Source organism: Euleptes europaea, chromosome 17, assembly GCF_029931775.1.
Source record: "Euleptes europaea isolate rEulEur1 chromosome 17, rEulEur1.hap1, whole genome shotgun sequence".
In the NCBI taxonomy this organism is placed as follows: Eukaryota; Metazoa; Chordata; class Lepidosauria; order Squamata; family Sphaerodactylidae; genus Euleptes; species Euleptes europaea.
The window spans coordinates 10,842,583-10,862,050 of NC_079328.1; the positions used below are offsets into that span (position 1 = coordinate 10,842,583).

At 44.3% G+C, this 19,468-nt stretch overlaps 1 protein-coding gene across 1 annotated transcript in view; it reads right to left on the minus strand.

The window, feature by feature from the left end:
• The window catches only part of SORCS2 (sortilin related VPS10 domain containing receptor 2), a 211,845-nt gene that overhangs the window by 158,554 nt on the left and 33,823 nt on the right, over positions 1-19,468 (minus strand). The window contains exon 2 of the mRNA XM_056862280.1: positions 7,959-8,026. Coding sequence (XP_056718258.1) covers positions 7,959-8,026 — 68 coding nt within the window. The remainder of the gene's footprint in view (positions 1-7,958; positions 8,027-19,468) is intronic.

The window sequence follows — 19,468 nt, forward strand, 5'->3', positions numbered from 1 at the left end:
GCTCCTCCTCGTACCATTTAAGGTCTGGCCGACGGGATTTTTCTTACACCCCGGGACCGCAACGGGGTCCGCGAAGGAAACAGCAAATAACTTCGTGATTAATCTATCTTCACGTGATTTTTCCACTGACGAAATGAAGATTCTCAATTTAGGGTTAGGGTTTGTCCCTACACCCATTTATTCAGGTTTTCAGACGCGGGTTGACCTATACAAATTATTTCGCAATATTAAGATTAGGGAATTTTTTAAGGGGCAAGACAGAGGTTCTAAGGAGTTCAGTTCATTTCGGAATAAGTCCACCTTTTTACCAAAAAATCCTGGGCATTTGGTTAACACCTTTCAGTCCCTCGTGCTGAGAGACGTCGATAAGCTTGAGAAAAGAAGGAGGTGGCATAATGATAAATTGAATCTAACTGCACAGCAACTTAAAATATTGGAAACAATCTCTGTGGATCCTTCTATTGTTTATATGCCGGCTGATAAAGGCGGAGCCCTGGTGATTTTGGACTCGTCGTCCTATGACTTAGAAAATTTGAGACAATTGGGAGATAGTAATTTTTACAAACCTTTGCCTATGGATCCCTCCAGTAGGGTCATGAAGATAATAAAGACTGTGATCTTTGAGGGATTATCTCTTAATTACATTGACAAAGCTCTGGCCGATTTTCTTATAGTACAGTATCCCAGGGTTCCCATTTTTTATTCACTACCAAAAGTGCATAAGTCTTTGACTAACCCACCGGGTCGCCCAATTATTTCGGCAATTGGTAGTATGTTGGAACCTATCTCCAGATTTGTTGATTACTTCCTGCAACCCTTTAGCAAGGATACTAGTTCCTACATTAAGGATTCACGAGATTTTATCAATAAAATTGAACACAAAGAAATTCCAGTAGAAGCTATCTTTGCCACCTTTGATGTTACTTCTCTTTATACCCACATTCCCCTAGAGCAGGCTCGGAATATCATTGAGGAACTCCTCCACAAGAGACCGGACCAGAGTGTGCCCACACATTTTTTGTTAAGTTTAGTTGATATCATTTTCGAGAACAACTTTTTTAGATATCGTGATCAGTTCTATCTTCAGACACGGGGGGTAGCCATGGGTGCCGCCTGCGCCCCGTCTGTGGCAAATACTTACATGATTTCTTTTGAAAAGGATTTTTTGTTCCAAGATTCGATCTTTCAGGATCATGTATTATATTTTTTCAGGTTTATTGATGATTTATTTTGTGTGATTGACTCCGTGGAAGCCTATAATACTTTGCTGCTTCATCTGAACTCAATGGACCCTAACCTCAAATTCACGGGGAACTACCATGCACGGACGATTTCTTTTTTAGATCTGATGGTCTTTAGGACCGACTCAGATACCATTGCCGTAAAGCCATATAGGAAGCCAACTGATGTTGGAGCTGGCCTCCACTTTACTTCCTGTCATCCGCTGCATTTGCGGCGTAATTTACCATACAGCCAACTATTGAGGCTAAAAAGGAATTCGACTGACCCGCACGACTTTCGTGTAGCTGCACAGGACTTGTGTTCTAATCTTATGCAGAGAGGATATGATGAGGCCACTATCTCTATGGCCATTGATAAAGTTGACAGCCAACAGAGAGAATTATTACTTCGGCCATCTGCAAAAGAAAACCCGAGATCTACTGGCATTTTTGCGTCCTTACAGTTTAACCATCTTACGCATGAGATACAACGAATAGTTCGCCGTCATTGGCATATCTTGGACGGTGTTCCGGGCTGTACAGCTTTACCAACATTTGGCCTAAGAAAAACTAAGTCTTTACGTAATTATCTAGTTAGAACAGATAGGCTAGTGGAGAAACCTAGAATTAACATCCGGGGCCATTTCAGATGTGGCGCATGCGCTTTATGTCCATTGAGTCTTCCTATTAAAGAACTGAGTGCCTCACAGTATAATTTCAAGTTTACTCTCCAAAATTTTACAAATTGCTTGTCTAAAAACGTCGTCTACGCGGTCCTTTGCCCGTGTTCAAAAATGTACATTGGCTCAACGTCACGCCAATTAAAAATACGTATCAATGAACACCGTACGAGGATCCGCTCTAAGATAATGGAGGCTCCGCTCACTGAACATTATCTTAAACTCGGTCATTCTGAAAATGACATTCGCTTTTTTGCACTATGGCAGTATCGATCCAGACGATACTACCAGGAGAATATTATGAAAATATTACACCAGCAAGAATTAAGGTACATCTATCTCTTTAAGACGTTGTCCCCCTCAGGATTGAACAATGAGTTCGACCTATCTAGCTTTTTGTAAAGTATAAGATTCTCCTCAGCTGGCAGGGCTAGAATACCTTTTAAAACTAAGAAGCAGATTTACTGCTTCACCAGCCTTCAGAGTTAAGTGTGATACCCGTGAGGGTCGCTGGTCAGCTTATTGGTAAGCTAGAACTGATGCCATTTTTTTGTATTTTAAGTATAAATGCTGAGCTCTTTCCGCGATTGTTGTTTCCTTCATGTAATGTTTTTCTTTCAGAGGTCTTTGTACCCGTAGAAATATTGTTCCTTAACAAACAAATGCACAACTGATGAAGCAAGTTTGCGAAACGTACACAGACTCCGGAAGTGGCGTTTTGTTGTTCGTTACTCTTCACATTTATATTTATTTCATATGGACCTTCTATGATTGATTTTGGAGCCTTGGAATCTGATTATTTAGATTGAAGAACTGGAAAAGCAACTGTGTTGCCAGGAGGAACTGTTGGTGAATGTTAACCAGCTTTATTGGACAGTTATTTGGTGAATTTCAACCAGTTTTCTGTTGGACTCCTCAATTTATTTTAGGCTGATATTTACTTCAAGCCATATAGATATTGTTTTTGCATTAAATTAGTTATAGAACTTGTCTCTCTGCATTTGGTTGTTTATTAGTTTAATTCTAAAAACTGTAAGAATTGTATTGCATACTATTAATTATATGAGCTGTGGTGCTGTTTATTCTCCCTAACTAACGTTTTTCAGCATACGTAACAATTGTTTAGTATATCTATACTTTGGCTCTTTAATATGGAAATGTTTAGTTATTCAGATGCTGATAAAGATAGAATCTTTAAAATGTTACCTAAAAAAAGCATGGCACAAAAAACTGCAAATGTAGATATGACCAAAGTTTGGAATTCTTTGAAACGCAAAATCCGATCTGAATCACATGCTGTAACACTCTCTGAATATGTTGAAAATAAGATTATACCTAGAGGTTTAAGAGTTCAAAAATCACCGGCATTATACCGTGGGGATAAGGAGTTCAATAGTAAATGGATGGCAATTTTAAACAAATGTTCTTATGATTTAATGATGTTAATTATCGAAAGGTCTATTAAAGAAGCTGATATTGCTGGAATGGAGGCTGAGAAATTTAAAAACGAATTAAAGACCTCTGTCACTGAGGAGGTTTTTACTGAGCAAATAGAACAGATAGAAAAGGATTTGGGTAAATATAGTTCAGATATTGAAATGTACAAAAAACGGAAACTACTTAGGGACAAGGATGACTACTTGAAGGATAGGGTCTACTTTTGGACCAATAAGGAGAACAGACCCCGTCCCTTTAAGGGTGGGGTCCAGGATAGACAGTCTGACTCAGAAGGTTCCTCTGGAGAAAGAGGCGGATCAAGTATTTCGAGTGGCGGATCCTTTGGCTCCTCCTCGTACCATTTAAGGTCTGGCCGACGGGATTTTTCTTACACCCCGGGACCGCAACGGGGTCCGCGAAGGAAACAGCAAATAACTTCGTGATTAATCTATCTTCACGTGATTTTTCCACTGACGAAATGAAGATTCTCAATTTAGGGTTAGGGTTTGTCCCTACACCCATTTATTCAGGTTTTCAGACGCGGGTTGACCTATACAAATTATTTCGCAATATTAAGATTAGGGAATTTTTTAAGGGGCAAGACAGAGGTTCTAAGGAGTTCAGTTCATTTCGGAATAAGTCCACCTTTTTACCAAAAAATCCTGGGCATTTGGTTAACACCTTTCAGTCCCTCGTGCTGAGAGACGTCGATAAGCTTGAGAAAAGAAGGAGGTGGCATAATGATAAATTGAATCTAACTGCACAGCAACTTAAAATATTGGAAACAATCTCTGTGGATCCTTCTATTGTTTATATGCCGGCTGATAAAGGCGGAGCCCTGGTGATTTTGGACTCGTCGTCCTATGACTTAGAAAATTTGAGACAATTGGGAGATAGTAATTTTTACAAACCTTTGCCTATGGATCCCTCCAGTAGGGTCATGAAGATAATAAAGACTGTGATCTTTGAGGGATTATCTCTTAATTACATTGACAAAGCTCTGGCCGATTTTCTTATAGTACAGTATCCCAGGGTTCCCATTTTTTATTCACTACCAAAAGTGCATAAGTCTTTGACTAACCCACCGGGTCGCCCAATTATTTCGGCAATTGGTAGTATGTTGGAACCTATCTCCAGATTTGTTGATTACTTCCTGCAACCCTTTAGCAAGGATACTAGTTCCTACATTAAGGATTCACGAGATTTTATCAATAAAATTGAACACAAAGAAATTCCAGTAGAAGCTATCTTTGCCACCTTTGATGTTACTTCTCTTTATACCCACATTCCCCTAGAGCAGGCTCGGAATATCATTGAGGAACTCCTCCACAAGAGACCGGACCAGAGTGTGCCCACACATTTTTTGTTAAGTTTAGTTGATATCATTTTCGAGAACAACTTTTTTAGATATCGTGATCAGTTCTATCTTCAGACACGGGGGGTAGCCATGGGCGCCGCCTGCGCCCCGTCTGTGGCAAATACTTACATGATTTCTTTTGAAAAGGATTTTTTGTTCCAAGATTCGATCTTTCAGGATCATGTATTATATTTTTTCAGGTTTATTGATGATTTATTTTGTGTGATTGACTCCGTGGAAGCCTATAATACTTTGCTGCTTCATCTGAACTCAATGGACCCTAACCTCAAATTCACGGGGAACTACCATGCACGGACGATTTCTTTTTTAGATCTGATGGTCTTTAGGACCGACTCAGATACCATTGCCGTAAAGCCATATAGGAAGCCAACTGATGTTGGAGCTGGCCTCCACTTTACTTCCTGTCATCCGCTGCATTTGCGGCGTAATTTACCATACAGCCAACTATTGAGGCTAAAAAGGAATTCGACTGACCCGCACGACTTTCGTGTAGCTGCACAGGACTTGTGTTCTAATCTTATGCAGAGAGGATATGATGAGGCCACTATCTCTATGGCCATTGATAAAGTTGACAGCCAACAGAGAGAATTATTACTTCGGCCATCTGCAAAAGAAAACCCGAGATCTACTGGCATTTTTGCGTCCTTACAGTTTAACCATCTTACGCATGAGATACAACGAATAGTTCGCCGTCATTGGCATATCTTGGACGGTGTTCCGGGCTGTACAGCTTTACCAACATTTGGCCTAAGAAAAACTAAGTCTTTACGTAATTATCTAGTTAGGACAGATAGGCTAGTGGAGAAACCTAGAATTAACATCCGGGGCCATTTCAGATGTGGCGCATGCGCTTTATGTCCATTGAGTCTTCCTATTAAAGAACTGAGTGCCTCACAGTATAATTTCAAGTTTACTCTCCAAAATTTTACAAATTGCTTGTCTAAAAACGTCGTCTACGCGGTCCTTTGCCCGTGTTCAAAAATGTACATTGGCTCAACGTCACGCCAATTAAAAATACGTATCAATGAACACCGTACGAGGATCCGCTCTAAGATAATGGAGGCTCCGCTCACTGAACATTATCTTAAACTCGGTCATTCTGAAAATGACATTCGCTTTTTTGCACTATGGCAGTATCGATCCAGACGATACTACCAGGAGAATATTATGAAAATATTACACCAGCAAGAATTAAGGTACATCTATCTCTTTAAGACGTTGTCCCCCTCAGGATTGAACAATGAGTTCGACCTATCTAGCTTTTTGTAAAGTATAAGATTCTCCTCAGCTGGCAGGGCTAGAATACCTTTTAAAACTAAGAAGCAGATTTACTGCTTCACCAGCCTTCAGAGTTAAGTGTGATACCCGTGAGGGTCGCTGGTCAGCTTATTGGTAAGCTAGAACTGATGCCATTTTTTTGTATTTTAAGTATAAATGCTGAGCTCTTTCCGCGATTGTTGTTTCCTTCATGTAATGTTTTTCTTTCAGAGGTCTTTGTACCCGTAGAAATATTGTTCCTTAACAAACAAATGCACAACTGATGAAGCAAGTTTGCGAAACGTACACAGACTCCGGAAGTGGCGTTTTGTTGTTCGTTACTCTTCACATTTATATTTATTTCATATGGACCTTCTATGATTGATTTTGGAGCCTTGGAATCTGATTATTTAGATTGAAGAACTGGAAAAGCAACTGTGTTGCCAGGAGGAACTGTTGGTGAATGTTAACCAGCTTTATTGGACAGTTATTTGGTGAATTTCAACCAGTTTTCTGTTGGACTCCTCAATTTATTTTAGGCTGATATTTACTTCAAGCCATATAGATATTGTTTTTGCATTAAATTAGTTATAGAACTTGTCTCTCTGCATTTGGTTGTTTATTAGTTTAATTCTAAAAACTGTAAGAATTGTATTGCATACTATTAATTATATGAGCTGTGGTGCTGTTTATTCTCCCTAACTAACGTTTTTCAGCATACGTAACAATTGTTTAGTACCTGGAGGTTGGCATCCCTAGCATGCGCACACATTTGATCAAATTTAAAAATTAATCACAGTTAAGGCGGCAATGGTATGTGCATTTACTCTCACTAAACTGACTACAACTTACTTCAAAATTGGGCTGCAAAGCTTATAAATCTTCTAAAAAGTAAATCAATACACCACACACAATATTAAACAAGTTTAAGTATTCTAGATTTCAAATATAAATAAATGCATACCAAATCCTGAGCTAGTTTCCTATTGATTTGATTACACAGCTGAAACAAATAAGAAAGCCTCTGGAAAATAATAATAGTGGCTAGAGCGAATGTTTTCAGCAATATTAAAGAACTTGGGAGCATATACGTACTTTCTTCTCTTTAAAAAAAAGAAACCAGTAACTTCATTTCACAATTAAAATTACAGTTTTTCCTGATATTTCCAAAGAAGAAAAGGTTAAATGCCCTTTTAAGATTTTCTTGCTTCATATTGGAGCAAAGAATGTAAGGGCTTTTCTGCATGCTCGACTTTCCTTAGTGGCTGGTCAACAAGCATTAGAATTGGTTGTGGCACAGTCCTTCTGCCTTTCCTGTGCATTTTCACAGTTGTGGAGTCAGTTTATTTTCTTTTGTGCATGCCTCAAATATCAGGATTTTCAAGAAAGGGTGCTGTCATCATCGGTAGTGTCATCTGTGGCGTCACAGCAACCCCCCTTTTTATTTTATGTGCATGCTTATATCGGCATATTGATATCATGACTGTATTTTTTTGAAAATGGCACTAAAATATCAATATACTGCTGTAATGATAGGTCAAGCTTGACCTATCATTACATGACCTATCATTACAGTATAGCAATATATTAATATTCTAGCAACTTTTTAAAAAAATCAAAAATAAAACCACTCATCTTCAGGACTGAGGGAAGGAAAGGAAGTACTTTGACAACGATAACAGTACAATCACCGAAAAGTGGGCTGGAGGTGGATGGGAGTGGGCAGGACAAAGAAAACGAACAATAACATCATGCACGAGGGAAAAGATGATTAAAAAATCGGCTTCCAGAAAATGATTGAAATAAAAGTGGTCGCAAAAGAAATGGGGGGGACGGGGAACAAAAAAACAAAAAAAGTGATAACTAAAGACACAAAAAAACGTGAAAATCAGAGCATAAACCAAAGCTGAATGGGGCCAGAGCTGACCAAAACAAACAAACAAACAAACAAACAGAAAAGCCCTAAATTTGCAAGAATAAACTTACCTCCACAAAGAACTTTCCAATACTTTGCCCATATCTGTGTGGTAATACTTGGTAAGGATCAAAATCACCTGAAAAGAAAATGAAAAAGAACTAAACTACATATTCCAAACAACCAAAAGAACCTGCTACAGCAAATCCAAGGCAAAACCTCCCATGCTTAAATGGACTAGATGCACATTTTCCCCAAGTCTCCAAACTCTGCAGGGGGGCTTCTTGTTGAGTTTGGAGAATTCGGAGGGGGGGAAATGCACATCTAGAGAGCGGCAAAACCTCCTGTGCGTAAATGGCCTATAACTCCCATGATATAGTGTGAACTACTCTGGATCCAGATGGTTTGTAGCCTACAGTACAAGTACTTGCGACTTTTGAATTCCTTAAACTAATTTTACGATTTGCTTTTGTGAACAGGATTTTTGTGAGTTCTTTCTTGCTGGCGTCAAATGTGTGTGGCAAAGAACAGGACAATCTTTTCTAAGCCAATAGTATGCTAGGAAACTATATTAGTTTTTAAACACATTTGACAAGAGCACACAGACACACGCACAGAAGTCCAGATGGGCCAAACTAGCCATGACGGCAGGTACAGGCTAATCTGTCGCCAATTGCACCATTTTTACAGGAGAACGTAGCCATTTAATTACTGTCGCGAGGTCCCGATCAGTTCGGCAGCAACAGGCAATCTTGCCCTCCGGGAGCCTTTTACAGTGCTGAAACAGGCATCTAGTTTGGCCCTAACTGCGCTCAGAACTTCATGGCCAACACATTTTCAACTTCTGTACCCTACACGTAAGTAGACCCTCGGCTCATTTCATCCAGTTCCTACTGTTCAGTGCCTGACATGAACAATGGGCTGTGCAGTTTCTGGTGGGTAAGACTAATTTTGCTACTTTTTCATCTGCACAGCAGGGAAATCAGGCTCACCAATGGTCATGATTGAGTCAAGCAACTGAAGTGCAGAGACATCGATTAGACAGACGAACAGATTTTACAGTTTTTACTGACTGGGGGGATGGGGACTATGGCTGTTTACGCACGGGAGGTTTTTCCCTTGGATGTACCGTTCTCTAGGTGTAATTATGCATGGGAGGTTTTGCCTTGGATTTGCTGCTCTCTAGATGCACATTTTCCCCATCCGAATTCTCAAAACTCTGCATAGGGGCTTCTTGTTGAGTTTTGAGAATGTGGATGGGGAAAATGTGCATCTAGAGAGCAGCAAATCCAAGGCAAAACCTCCCATTCTTAAATGGACTAGATGCACATTTTCCCCAATTCTCCAAACTCTGCAGGGGGGCTTCTTGTTGAGTTTGGAGAATTCGGAGGGGGGGGGGGAAATGCGCATCTAGAGAGCGGCAAAACCTCCCGTGCGTAAATGGCCTATAACTCCCATGATATAGTGTGTACTCTGGATCCAGATGGTTTGACATGTTTTCAGGACTCAGATGGGCACCAAACTAATAAACATGCTGTTTCTTAAATATGATGTTTAAAGAATGTGATACAGTAAATGAGCAAGTTTGTTTGTTTGTTTGTTTGTTTAGAAAAATAACATGCTGCTTCTCAAGATACTGGCTCATGGTAACTCACAAGTATAACAATACAACAAAACCAATCTAGCCACTAAAACAACAGAAGATCCAGCATAAAACAAATCTTGAGCACCTCAAACTTTTATTCACAAAAGAGCCCTTGGCTAGAAGCAGACCACAAAACAGCCAAAAAAAGCTGCAAATTCTCAATTAAAAAAAGAAATGTTTTGGGCTAGCACCTAAAGAGAGAGGGTAGGTGACAGGTGAGACTCAAGGGGACAGGGCATTCCAAAAGCGAGGGGCCACCACTGACAAAGTCCTGTTTCTAGTTGCAACCCATCTCACCTCTGCAGGCAGGACAGAAAGAGCAGGGCTTGAGAACAGGATCTTAAATGGTGGACTGGAAAGTTTCCAGCGATTCCTACAACATACTGATGTCACTCCCAGATGTCCCCCAGAATGTGATGTAACAACCTCGTATCAACAAGTGGGAGGAAGAAGGCCCCCCCTGAACTTCCTTCCCCCTTAGGGTTACCAACTTCCAGGTGGTGGCTGGAGATCTGCTATTACAACTAATCTCCAGCCGATAGAAATCAGTTCCCCTGGAGAAAATGGCCGCTTTGGCAATTGGACTCTATGGCATTGAAGTCCCTCCCCTCCCCAAACCCCGCCCTCTTCAGGCTCCACCCCCAAAACCTCCCGCCGGTGGCAAAGAGGGACCTGGCAACCCTATATTGTCGCCAACCTACAGGTTGCAGCTGGAGATCTCCCGCTATTACAACTGATCTCCAGGCAACAGAGGTCAGTTCAGCTGGAGTAAATGGCTGCTTTGGAAGGTGGACTCTATGGTATTATACCCCAATGAGGCCCCTCCCCAAATCCTGCCCTTCTGAGGCTCCACTCCCAACCCTACTTGTAGCCCAGTTTTAATTAACATGTTTGCTCTATGCCCCCATGCCATGATCCTCTTCTGCTCCTTGCACTAATATTTCCTACTACCATTTTTTTTTTAAATACCTGCAGACAACCTTCATCGAGGTATTGTGTAAAGAAACACTCATGGGCCTGAGCAGCCGAGTACACAATGCTTTGCCGTATTTCCACAACCAACCGCCAAACTTCGATGCAATAACCCTCCACTAATGCACAAGTTAATGCCTATGGGGGGTTAGGATCAAGGGAAGAGAACCTGACAATGTGTTGAGACAGATCACAGTGGAGGCGACTGACCTTAATGAACATCATGCTCCCAGGTTGCAGGCAATCCTTACTCATGGCTGTCTTTCAAGCCAGGGACATTTAAACAGCCACAGCCTACCAGCAGATCAATTTATATCAGTAAACACTTCACAGCTTTTTCCCCTTCTCAAACCCTATCAGTACTCAATTTTCCTTGACGTTTGGCCCAGAGCTTATTTTTAAAAAGTGAACATACAATTACTTTGCTGACAGCAAAGGACAAACTATTACAATACGTCCCAGTCCTTCCTAAATCAAACTCTGCCACTCTTACATACCAATTCTGCACACTTTGTGGAATGCACAGCCACCAAAAAATACTGATCTCCATTCGTTTTCTGTTTCTGAAAAAGAACCATGGATCTGTATGCAATCAGATCAGAAGGGAAAAGATCAGAAGGGAAAAGGCCAGTTTTGTTTAGATCTTTAACTTTCTGCCTCAAGGTTGTAGTCATAGCATTGTGTACAGCAGATCAATTCTTTATGATCCAACATCCCATATTCAAAGATGCATGGCTACTTGCTTTTCATGTAAGGATCACAAAAGCTTACTAAAATACACACTAGGATCACCTTGCATGCAAGTGACAAACAATACAAAGTACCAAGACATTCCCCTGCACCAGCCACATTGCCGTAAATGGAACCTGGGCAACAGCTGCTGCTATGGAACATGTGCAGATTTTTCTTGGAGAGTGTGTTTAAATATCACCACAAAACTCTGGGAGTTGACTCACCTGTTTTTGAGTCTGTACAAAATAACAGGGAGAAGCTTTTCTCTCTCGTAATACCACAACACGGGGTCATTTGAAGCTGGAGGGTGAGGGATTCAAAACTGATAAAAGGAAGTATTTCTTCACACAATGCATGGTTAAATTGTGGAACTCCCTGCCCCAGGATGTGGTGATGATGGCTGCCAACTTGGAAGGCTTTAAGAGGGGAGTGGATGTGTTCATGGAAAATAGGGCTATTCATGGCTACTAGTAAAAATGGCTACTAGTCATGAAGCATACCTAATCTCCAGGATCAGAGGAGCATGCCAAATATATTAGGTGCTTTGGAACACAGGCAGGATGGTGCTGCTGCAGTTGTCTTGTTTGTGGGCTTCCTAAAGGCACCTGGCTGGCCACTGTGTGAACAGACTGCTGGACTTGATGGGCCTTGGTCTGATCCAGCAGGGCCTTTCTTATGTTCTTAAAACAGGGGCACTCCCTTTAGTAGGGTTGCCAGGTCCCTCTTTGCCACCAGCAGGAGATTTTTGGGGCAGAGGCTGAGGAGGACAGGGTTTGGCAAGGGGAGGGGCTTCAATGCCATACAGTCCAATTGCCAACGTTGCCATTTTCTCCAGGTGAACTGATCTACATCGGCTGGAGATCAGTTGTTAACAGCAGGAGAACTCCAGCTAGTACCGTGTTGGTGAACCTACGGCACGCATGCCAAGTCCGGCACGCGGAGCTCTCTCTGCGGGCACATGCGGCGGCGGGGGCTTTGAACCGCGCGGCGCTGCTTGCAGGCAGCGTGGCGCGGTTCAAAGCCCAAGGGACTGCCCAGCTGGGCGGCGGGGGCTTTGAACTGCGCCACGCTGCCTGCCCCCCCCCACCGCCCCCCCTCCCGAGCGATCCTGGCCCCAGAGAGGGCCAGGCTCGCTTTCCCCGCCGCCGCCCCTCTTCTATAGAAACCAATGGGTAGACCTGGCCTCCATGACGGGGGAAGCTTCCCAATGAGGACTCCCCCCACCCCCATGAAGGCCACCCATCTTCAAAGCCCCCCCTTCCCTGGACTGCCCGCCGCCCAGCTGTTGGCACTTTGCGATAAATAAGTGGGTTTTGGGTTGCAGTTTGGGCACTCGGTCTCTAAAAGGTTCACCATCACTGAGCTAGTACCCAGAGGTTGGCAACCCTACCCTTCAGCTCCCAAACGTATCTGGAGTCAAAAAGCCTAAGAATGACTAGAAGATATCCAGAATGTTATGCAATGAGCACTAGAAACATTATGCAAAATTTTATTTGTTTTATTTACTTAACGTATACTCCGCTTTTGACCTCAACATGGACCCAAAGCAATGTACAACATTCTCCCTTTCTTCCGTTTATTTTCACAACATCTGGAGGCAGATTATGTGGAGACTGTATGGCTGGCCCAAGGTCACCCAGCAAGCTTCCATGGCAGAGCGGAGATTCAAATCTGGGTTTCTCAGATCCTGGTCTGACAGTGTAAACCCAGGGGGGCCATGGCGCCTGCCCATGCCTGCTCTGGTGGGTGCCAACTGTTTTTAGAAAGTGGATCGGGTCAGGTAGGGCTGTTGCCTGGCAGGGCTTCTGATAGGTCACCGGAGATCTGACCGGCTGTGTAGATTAAAAATATATATCTTTGGCAGCAGGTGCCAAAGTACAAGCATTTCAATGCTTATCTGAATGTGAAGCAAAAAATATTTTTAAACAATACGTTCATTTCACAAGTCATCCTGTTAAACAGAGCTTCTACCCGAAATGCTGAAGAGTTACTATTAGTTACGCGTGACCTCACTCTCTGATGTCGTGTGGTGGGCTCCACCTCCTGTGGCAGCCATTTTGTAGTTGCACCCACCACCATGTAAGAATTTCAAAGGTGCCCACAGAGTCAAAAAGGTTGGGGACCTCTGCTTTAACCACTAAACCATGCTGGTTTGTCAAGGAGGCCATGCAAAAGGCATATAATGTGCAAGAAAAAACCCCTGTTCTTTAGATTTATCAATAAAATTGTTATTGGTGCTCAGCATTTGGAACTATCTGCTACATATAATGCATCAATTTTCCACATTTAGCTTGCTTTCAGACACCAGGCAATAAATCACCCACAGCTCTATTGAGGTCATGTTACTGGGGCAATACCCTTTTAATAAACCTTTAACACTATTTTTATCTTGTGTGTTTAGCCAGAAAACTGTTGAATTCATTTTAAGCTCCTCATTTATTTATAGCTTATTTTGCTCTGGTTGGGCTTTTAAATGATGGGTTTTAATTAACAACTTTTAATGTTTTATGATTTGATTATTTTTTATTTTGCAAACTGCCTTGGGAAGGTTCCCTACAGAGGGGGTGTAAACATTTAAATAAATAAGCAAATAATCTATTTGCCTGCCTGCCTGCCTTTAACTATTAAAGCTGGTACCTGCATTCTAGGTACACCCCACTTGAACGTCAAACAAGGTCTATGGGAAATAAACCCATGTGTATATTCGAAATTTTACTGTAAAATAACCTTGACTGTGTGTCCTTTCATACGATAGTATTATCTTAGTGTTAACATAACAAAGAAACAGCATACTCACACAATAGTAAAAGCACAACACTAAATGTCATGAATAGTGAACACAGCAATAGCGCAGCATGTGCAAAATCCTTCCTCGTCAGCTACCAAACACCTTCCTAAAAAGAGAAACAAGGAAGGCTGGACGAAGGGCAGCCAACAGCTCATCCTTCATGATGTAGGAAATTTCTCTGCCTCTCGGCAGGACATAATTCTCAAAAGAGCTGCTCCCATGTGGCTCTGAGTCTTCTCTCCCAGGCAAGAAAGACTCTGCTCGGTAGTCTCCAATTAGGGTTGCCAGGTCCCCCCTAGCCATCGGTGGGGATGGGGGAACTCCTGGAGATCTGGGGACTGAGTAGGGTTGCCAGGTCCCTCTTCACCACCGGCGGGAGGTTTTTGGGATGGAGCCTGAGGAGGGCGGAGTTTGGAGAGGGGAGGGACTTCAATGCCATAGAGTCCAATTGCCAAAGCGGCCATTTTCTCCAGGTGAACTGATCTCTATTGGCTGGAGATCAGTTGTAATAGCAGGAGATCTCCAGCTACTACCAGGAGGTTGGCAAACCTAGGATGGAGCCTGGGCAGAACAGGGACCTCAGTGGGGTACAACACCATGGAGTCCACCCTCCAAAGCACCCATTTTCTCCAGGGGAACTGATCTCTGTAGTCTGGAGGTGCGCTGTAATTCCAGGGGATCCCCACGTCCCACCTGGGGGTTGGCATCCCTATCTCCAATGGAAGTGCAGCTCCTTAAATGCATGATACCTCAGTGAAGAAAGTAACCCCACTGTCAGGGTTTCCATGCTCCCAGTGGGGCCTGGAGTTCTCCCAGAATCACAACTCATTTCCAGGAAGGGTTGCCAACCTCCAGGTGGTGGCTGGAGATTGCCCACTATTACAACTGATCTTTAGCCGATAGAGAAAATGGCCACTTTGGCAATTGGACTCCTTCCCTCTCCAAACCCCGCCTTCCTCAGGCTCCACTCCCAAAATTTCCAGGTATTTCCCGACCCACAGCTGGCAACCCTATTTCCAGTTGACAGAGATCAGTTTCCCTGGAGAAAATGGCTGCTTTGGAGTGAAGTGCCCACAATAAAGGTATTTTACCTGTGGCACTATTAACTGTCTGTGTACATGAACAGGTGCAGCAATTCCCCTTTTAGACGTGACGCCCATGTAGATAAATGCGTGTCAAGAAACCCCCCCCCTCTGTCTTCTCTTGCTTTCCTTCTTCACTCAGTTTGCATAAAGCACATACACAAACATTCCTCAATGTGCAATATAGCCGTGTTATCTCTATTACAAAGACCTTTGCGAGAGAATTGCTTTGCATTGGTTTTACAGAGACTGTTTGTTTTAAGAATGACAGCTTGTGAGGTGATTCAAGAAAGTATCCTTATGGTTAGAAGTCTATAAAGCTTGATGCTTAGAGAACAGCAGTGTGATTCTTTCTGCAGTGTGACTCTCTGGGGTCTCGGCTGGAGAGACTTGATACCAGCTTGTATTGTTTAAATTGGTACCATTAAACGGCATAGCTGTAAAACTACTTCCTGATCTCCAGTGCATTATCTTTTGATCTGACCTATCGGGATAACGGTTTTTTTAGGCACAACAGTAGGATGGGCTCTGTGGCATTATACCCCACTGAGGCTGCTCCCTTCCCCAAACCCTGTCCGCTCCAGGCTCCTTCCTCAAATCTCCAGGTTTTCTCTGGATCAACAGGGCAACCTGGAACTTCTGTCTACCTTGAACATACTGGGATTTAGCAGACAGAAAGGGGGACCTCAACTGGAAGAAAACTGACTGGCTGCCACTGAGTCCCTGTGCAGTCCATCAAATAACATAAACCTCCACTACAGTTACTGTAAGGGCTTACATATTTTTGTTCTGCTCTCAATCCTTTTAAGGGACCACTCTGTCCCCTGTGATGTTAGACAGTCCCTGGCTTTTATATCCACAATGCATGTTGTCATTGTTCTCACCATCTTCTTCCTACATGGCCAAGGGTGCCTGATATCAGCTCTGCCCTGCACCCCAAGGCCTCCTAGGTCTACAGGATTCTCCAAACTGGAACGAACAAAAGCCCGAACAATCATGGCCTGCCCTGAAACATCTTTCCAACCCCCTGTCCACACCTGGAGATTTTGGGGATGAAGCCTGAGGGGGGCAGGGTTTGGGGAGGGGAGTGATTTCAATGGGGTACAATGCCATATAGTCCACCTTCCAAAGTGGCCATTTTCTTCACGTGAACTGATCTCTGCTGCTTGGAGATCAGCTATAATAGCGGGAGATTTCCATCGGCCACCTGAAGGTTGGCAACCCTACCCACACCTCTGTTTGTTTGTTTGTTTGTTTGTTTGACATGCAGCCTGATGAAGAGTTCTGGAGAACTTGAAAGAATTCTGGAGAACATTATTCTCCTCCGAGGCGAAGGGCATCTTTATCTGTGGGTGTTTTCCCGCTCTTTCCAGGAGGCAGAACCAAACTTTACTTCCTGTCCCCTTGGCGGGAAGACTGCCCTTAATCTCCAGTTTCCGTCCTGCCTTTAATAGGAGAGCAGTGACTTTGTACAGCTCCGGTTTGAGATTTAGATCTAGCTTACTTTAATCCCTGTCCTGAGCGTGTTTGTCAGTAGTCGTTTGTCTCTGTATTTGCCTCAGTGTACCTTGTCCCTCCAGACCCCCCCACCCCTCCCTTTACGTTCCCCTTCCCCGCTAGCCGGCATCGGCTTATAGAGAGCCAAGATGGCTGACGCTGCGGCCGGGAGAGAGGACGATGTCCTCTCGGTGGAAGACTATCAGAGCGGGCTGGTCCATGCCGCCCAGAGGGACAGCCCTCCCAATGGCCGCGCCTGCGGGACATTAGGGAAGGAAAAAGGTGCGCCGGCACAAGCCGCGGGGGTCAAGGAGCCCGCACCTCCGGTGCAGCAGAAGAAAAAGCAACAAAAAGCCGCGTCGAAAGCCGCGCTGCTACAGGCGCACAAAAGAAAAAAGCGCTTCAGCAAATTTGTCCCCTTTCCAAGAGCTGGTCCCTCTAGTCCTACCTACTTGGCGCCTTCCTAAAGGGTGATCCCGGTTCAGCCTGCAAGCATCGCGCAGCCTTCGAATTCGGGAGGATTACTGGTAGGATCGCTCCCGTCGGGAGATGGCAACACCCCCCCAAAAAACGAATTGATTGGCCGGCGTGTGTATTCTAGTGAGGAGGCCAATGATCTAGTCAACTTGGCCCTCCAGAGGCAGTGGCAGGCCTTTCAGGCGTTCCACATGAGGCTTCCCCCCCTTCCCCTGGGTGGTGCACAAGTCCTCTCCAGCTTCCTCCTCCTCCCATCCCCTCAGTGCAGGACAGGAGGATCCCATATCCCCTCCAGCTACTACCAGCCAATGGCCCATCAAAGCAGCCAAAAAGGCCACAGTTCATACTATGGTAGTACAAGCTGAACCCCTCTCCTCTGATCAGGAATCCGATCCAGAGGAACGCGAGGAGGGCGAATTTGACTCCGACGAGGAACTCATTCCCTCAGACGAGCAACAGCCCAGGCTGTTCTCAGGGGAAGACTTCCAGGGTCTACTGACCAAGGCACTAGTAGCCCTGGATCTTAACGAGGAACAGGAAACATCAGATGAGCCTGCCCCAAAGCGTAAACAGGGGGTGAAGGAATGCTTCCCTAGGAAGCAAACCCGAAGTAACTCTGTTCCCTTCCCTGAGTTCTTCCTAAGGGCAGTTAAAGAGAAGTGGAAAAATCCAACCTCAGGCAAACAGATCCCCACCGGTGTTAAGAAATTATACACCTTAGTGCCTCATGCCATGAATCTTCTTAAGGTGCCATTAGTGGAAGCCCCGATAATTGACCTACAGACCCCTGGGCTGGTTCCAGAGGATGGAGCGGGCTCCATAAGGGATCAGTTGGATAGGAAAACCGAGTCCTTAACCTTTAGATACAGGGCTGAGTTCAGAAAGGGAACATGGAATAACAACAGCAACAACAGACCTTTTCGTAAAGGCGGAAAGTTCAACAGACAGGGCCAACAACCCAGATCGGACAAGTCCGACAAGTTCTCAAAAACCAATGCCCAGTGACGTCAAGTCACTACAGCTGGGGGGAAGGTTGCAGGCATTCACAAGCAGGTGGGAGCAGTCCAGCCTGGACAAATGGGTCTCCCAAACAATTTCCAAGGGATACCTCTTGGAATTTGTTGCCCTACCACCGGACTGATACCTTCCTTCTCCACTCCCCTTAAAGAGGGAAAAGCATTCCCGAACCCACCGGGACATTTTACATCTGCTACAGATGGCCACCATAGAACCGGTACCACCGCAGGAACGGTTCCAGGGAGTTTACTCCATCTTTTTTACGGTCCCCAAAAGGAATGGGGACTGGAGGGCAATCCTAGACTTAAAATACGTCAACCAAAGGATGCAGAAAAAACACTTTCAAATGGAAACCTTGCATTCCATTGTGGAATCCCTCCTCCCTGGAACCTTCATGACGGCAGTGGACCTCAAGGAGGCTTATCTGCATATATCCATACATTCCATATACAGATGGTTGCTTATGCTCAGGAACACTTCCAATTCAGGGCCCTCCCCTTTGGTCTATCATCAGTCCCCCGGTATTTTCAAAGGTCCTGGTCACCATCATAGCAGTTCTCAGACAGGAATCCATCCAGGTACATCCATACCTGAACGATATTCTGATCTGCGCCCAATCTCGGGAGCAGTCCCTGTCGCACACAGCAAGAGTAATTCAGATTTTGCAGGAGCACGGGTACTTGCTGAACCTAGAAAAGAGCTCAATGGAACCCTCCCAGATTGTTACCCACCTGGGAGTCCGAATAAATTCTATACAGAACTCAGTCTCCCTACCCCCTCAGATGATGGGGGAAATAGTCGCTTTAGTGACCTCCATAATACGGAGCAAAAAGTCTCGCCTCATGTCCCTAACAAAGCTCATGGGACTCATGGTATCATGTATTGCCATAGTCCCATGGGCGAGGTTTCATTTGAGACCACTACAGTGGCTCCTCCGTCCCTTTCAGAGAGACATTACCCACAAAAGGGTCAGGTTAATTCAGGTGACATTCAAGGTAAAACACAGCCTACGCTGGTGGGCCAATCCACTGAACTTAGGGAAGAGTCAGCAGTATATTCCCGAGGACCCTCTACAACTGTTCACGGACGCCAGCCTCGAAGGCTGGGGGGCCACCCTCAACGGAAAAGTAGCCCAGGGACTCTGTTCCACGCAGGAAAAGAACCTTCACATCAATCTTCTGGTGAGACTTGCCTTACTGACCTTCACCGCAGACCTCCGACGCCACCACGTGCTGGTAAGGTCCGACAATATGACGACCAAGGCTTACCTGAACAAGCAGGGAGGCACCAGGTCAACTGCACCTAGAAGCCTCGCAAATCTTCCAATGGGCTCAGCTCAATGTGAAATCACTGAGGGCGGAACACATCAGG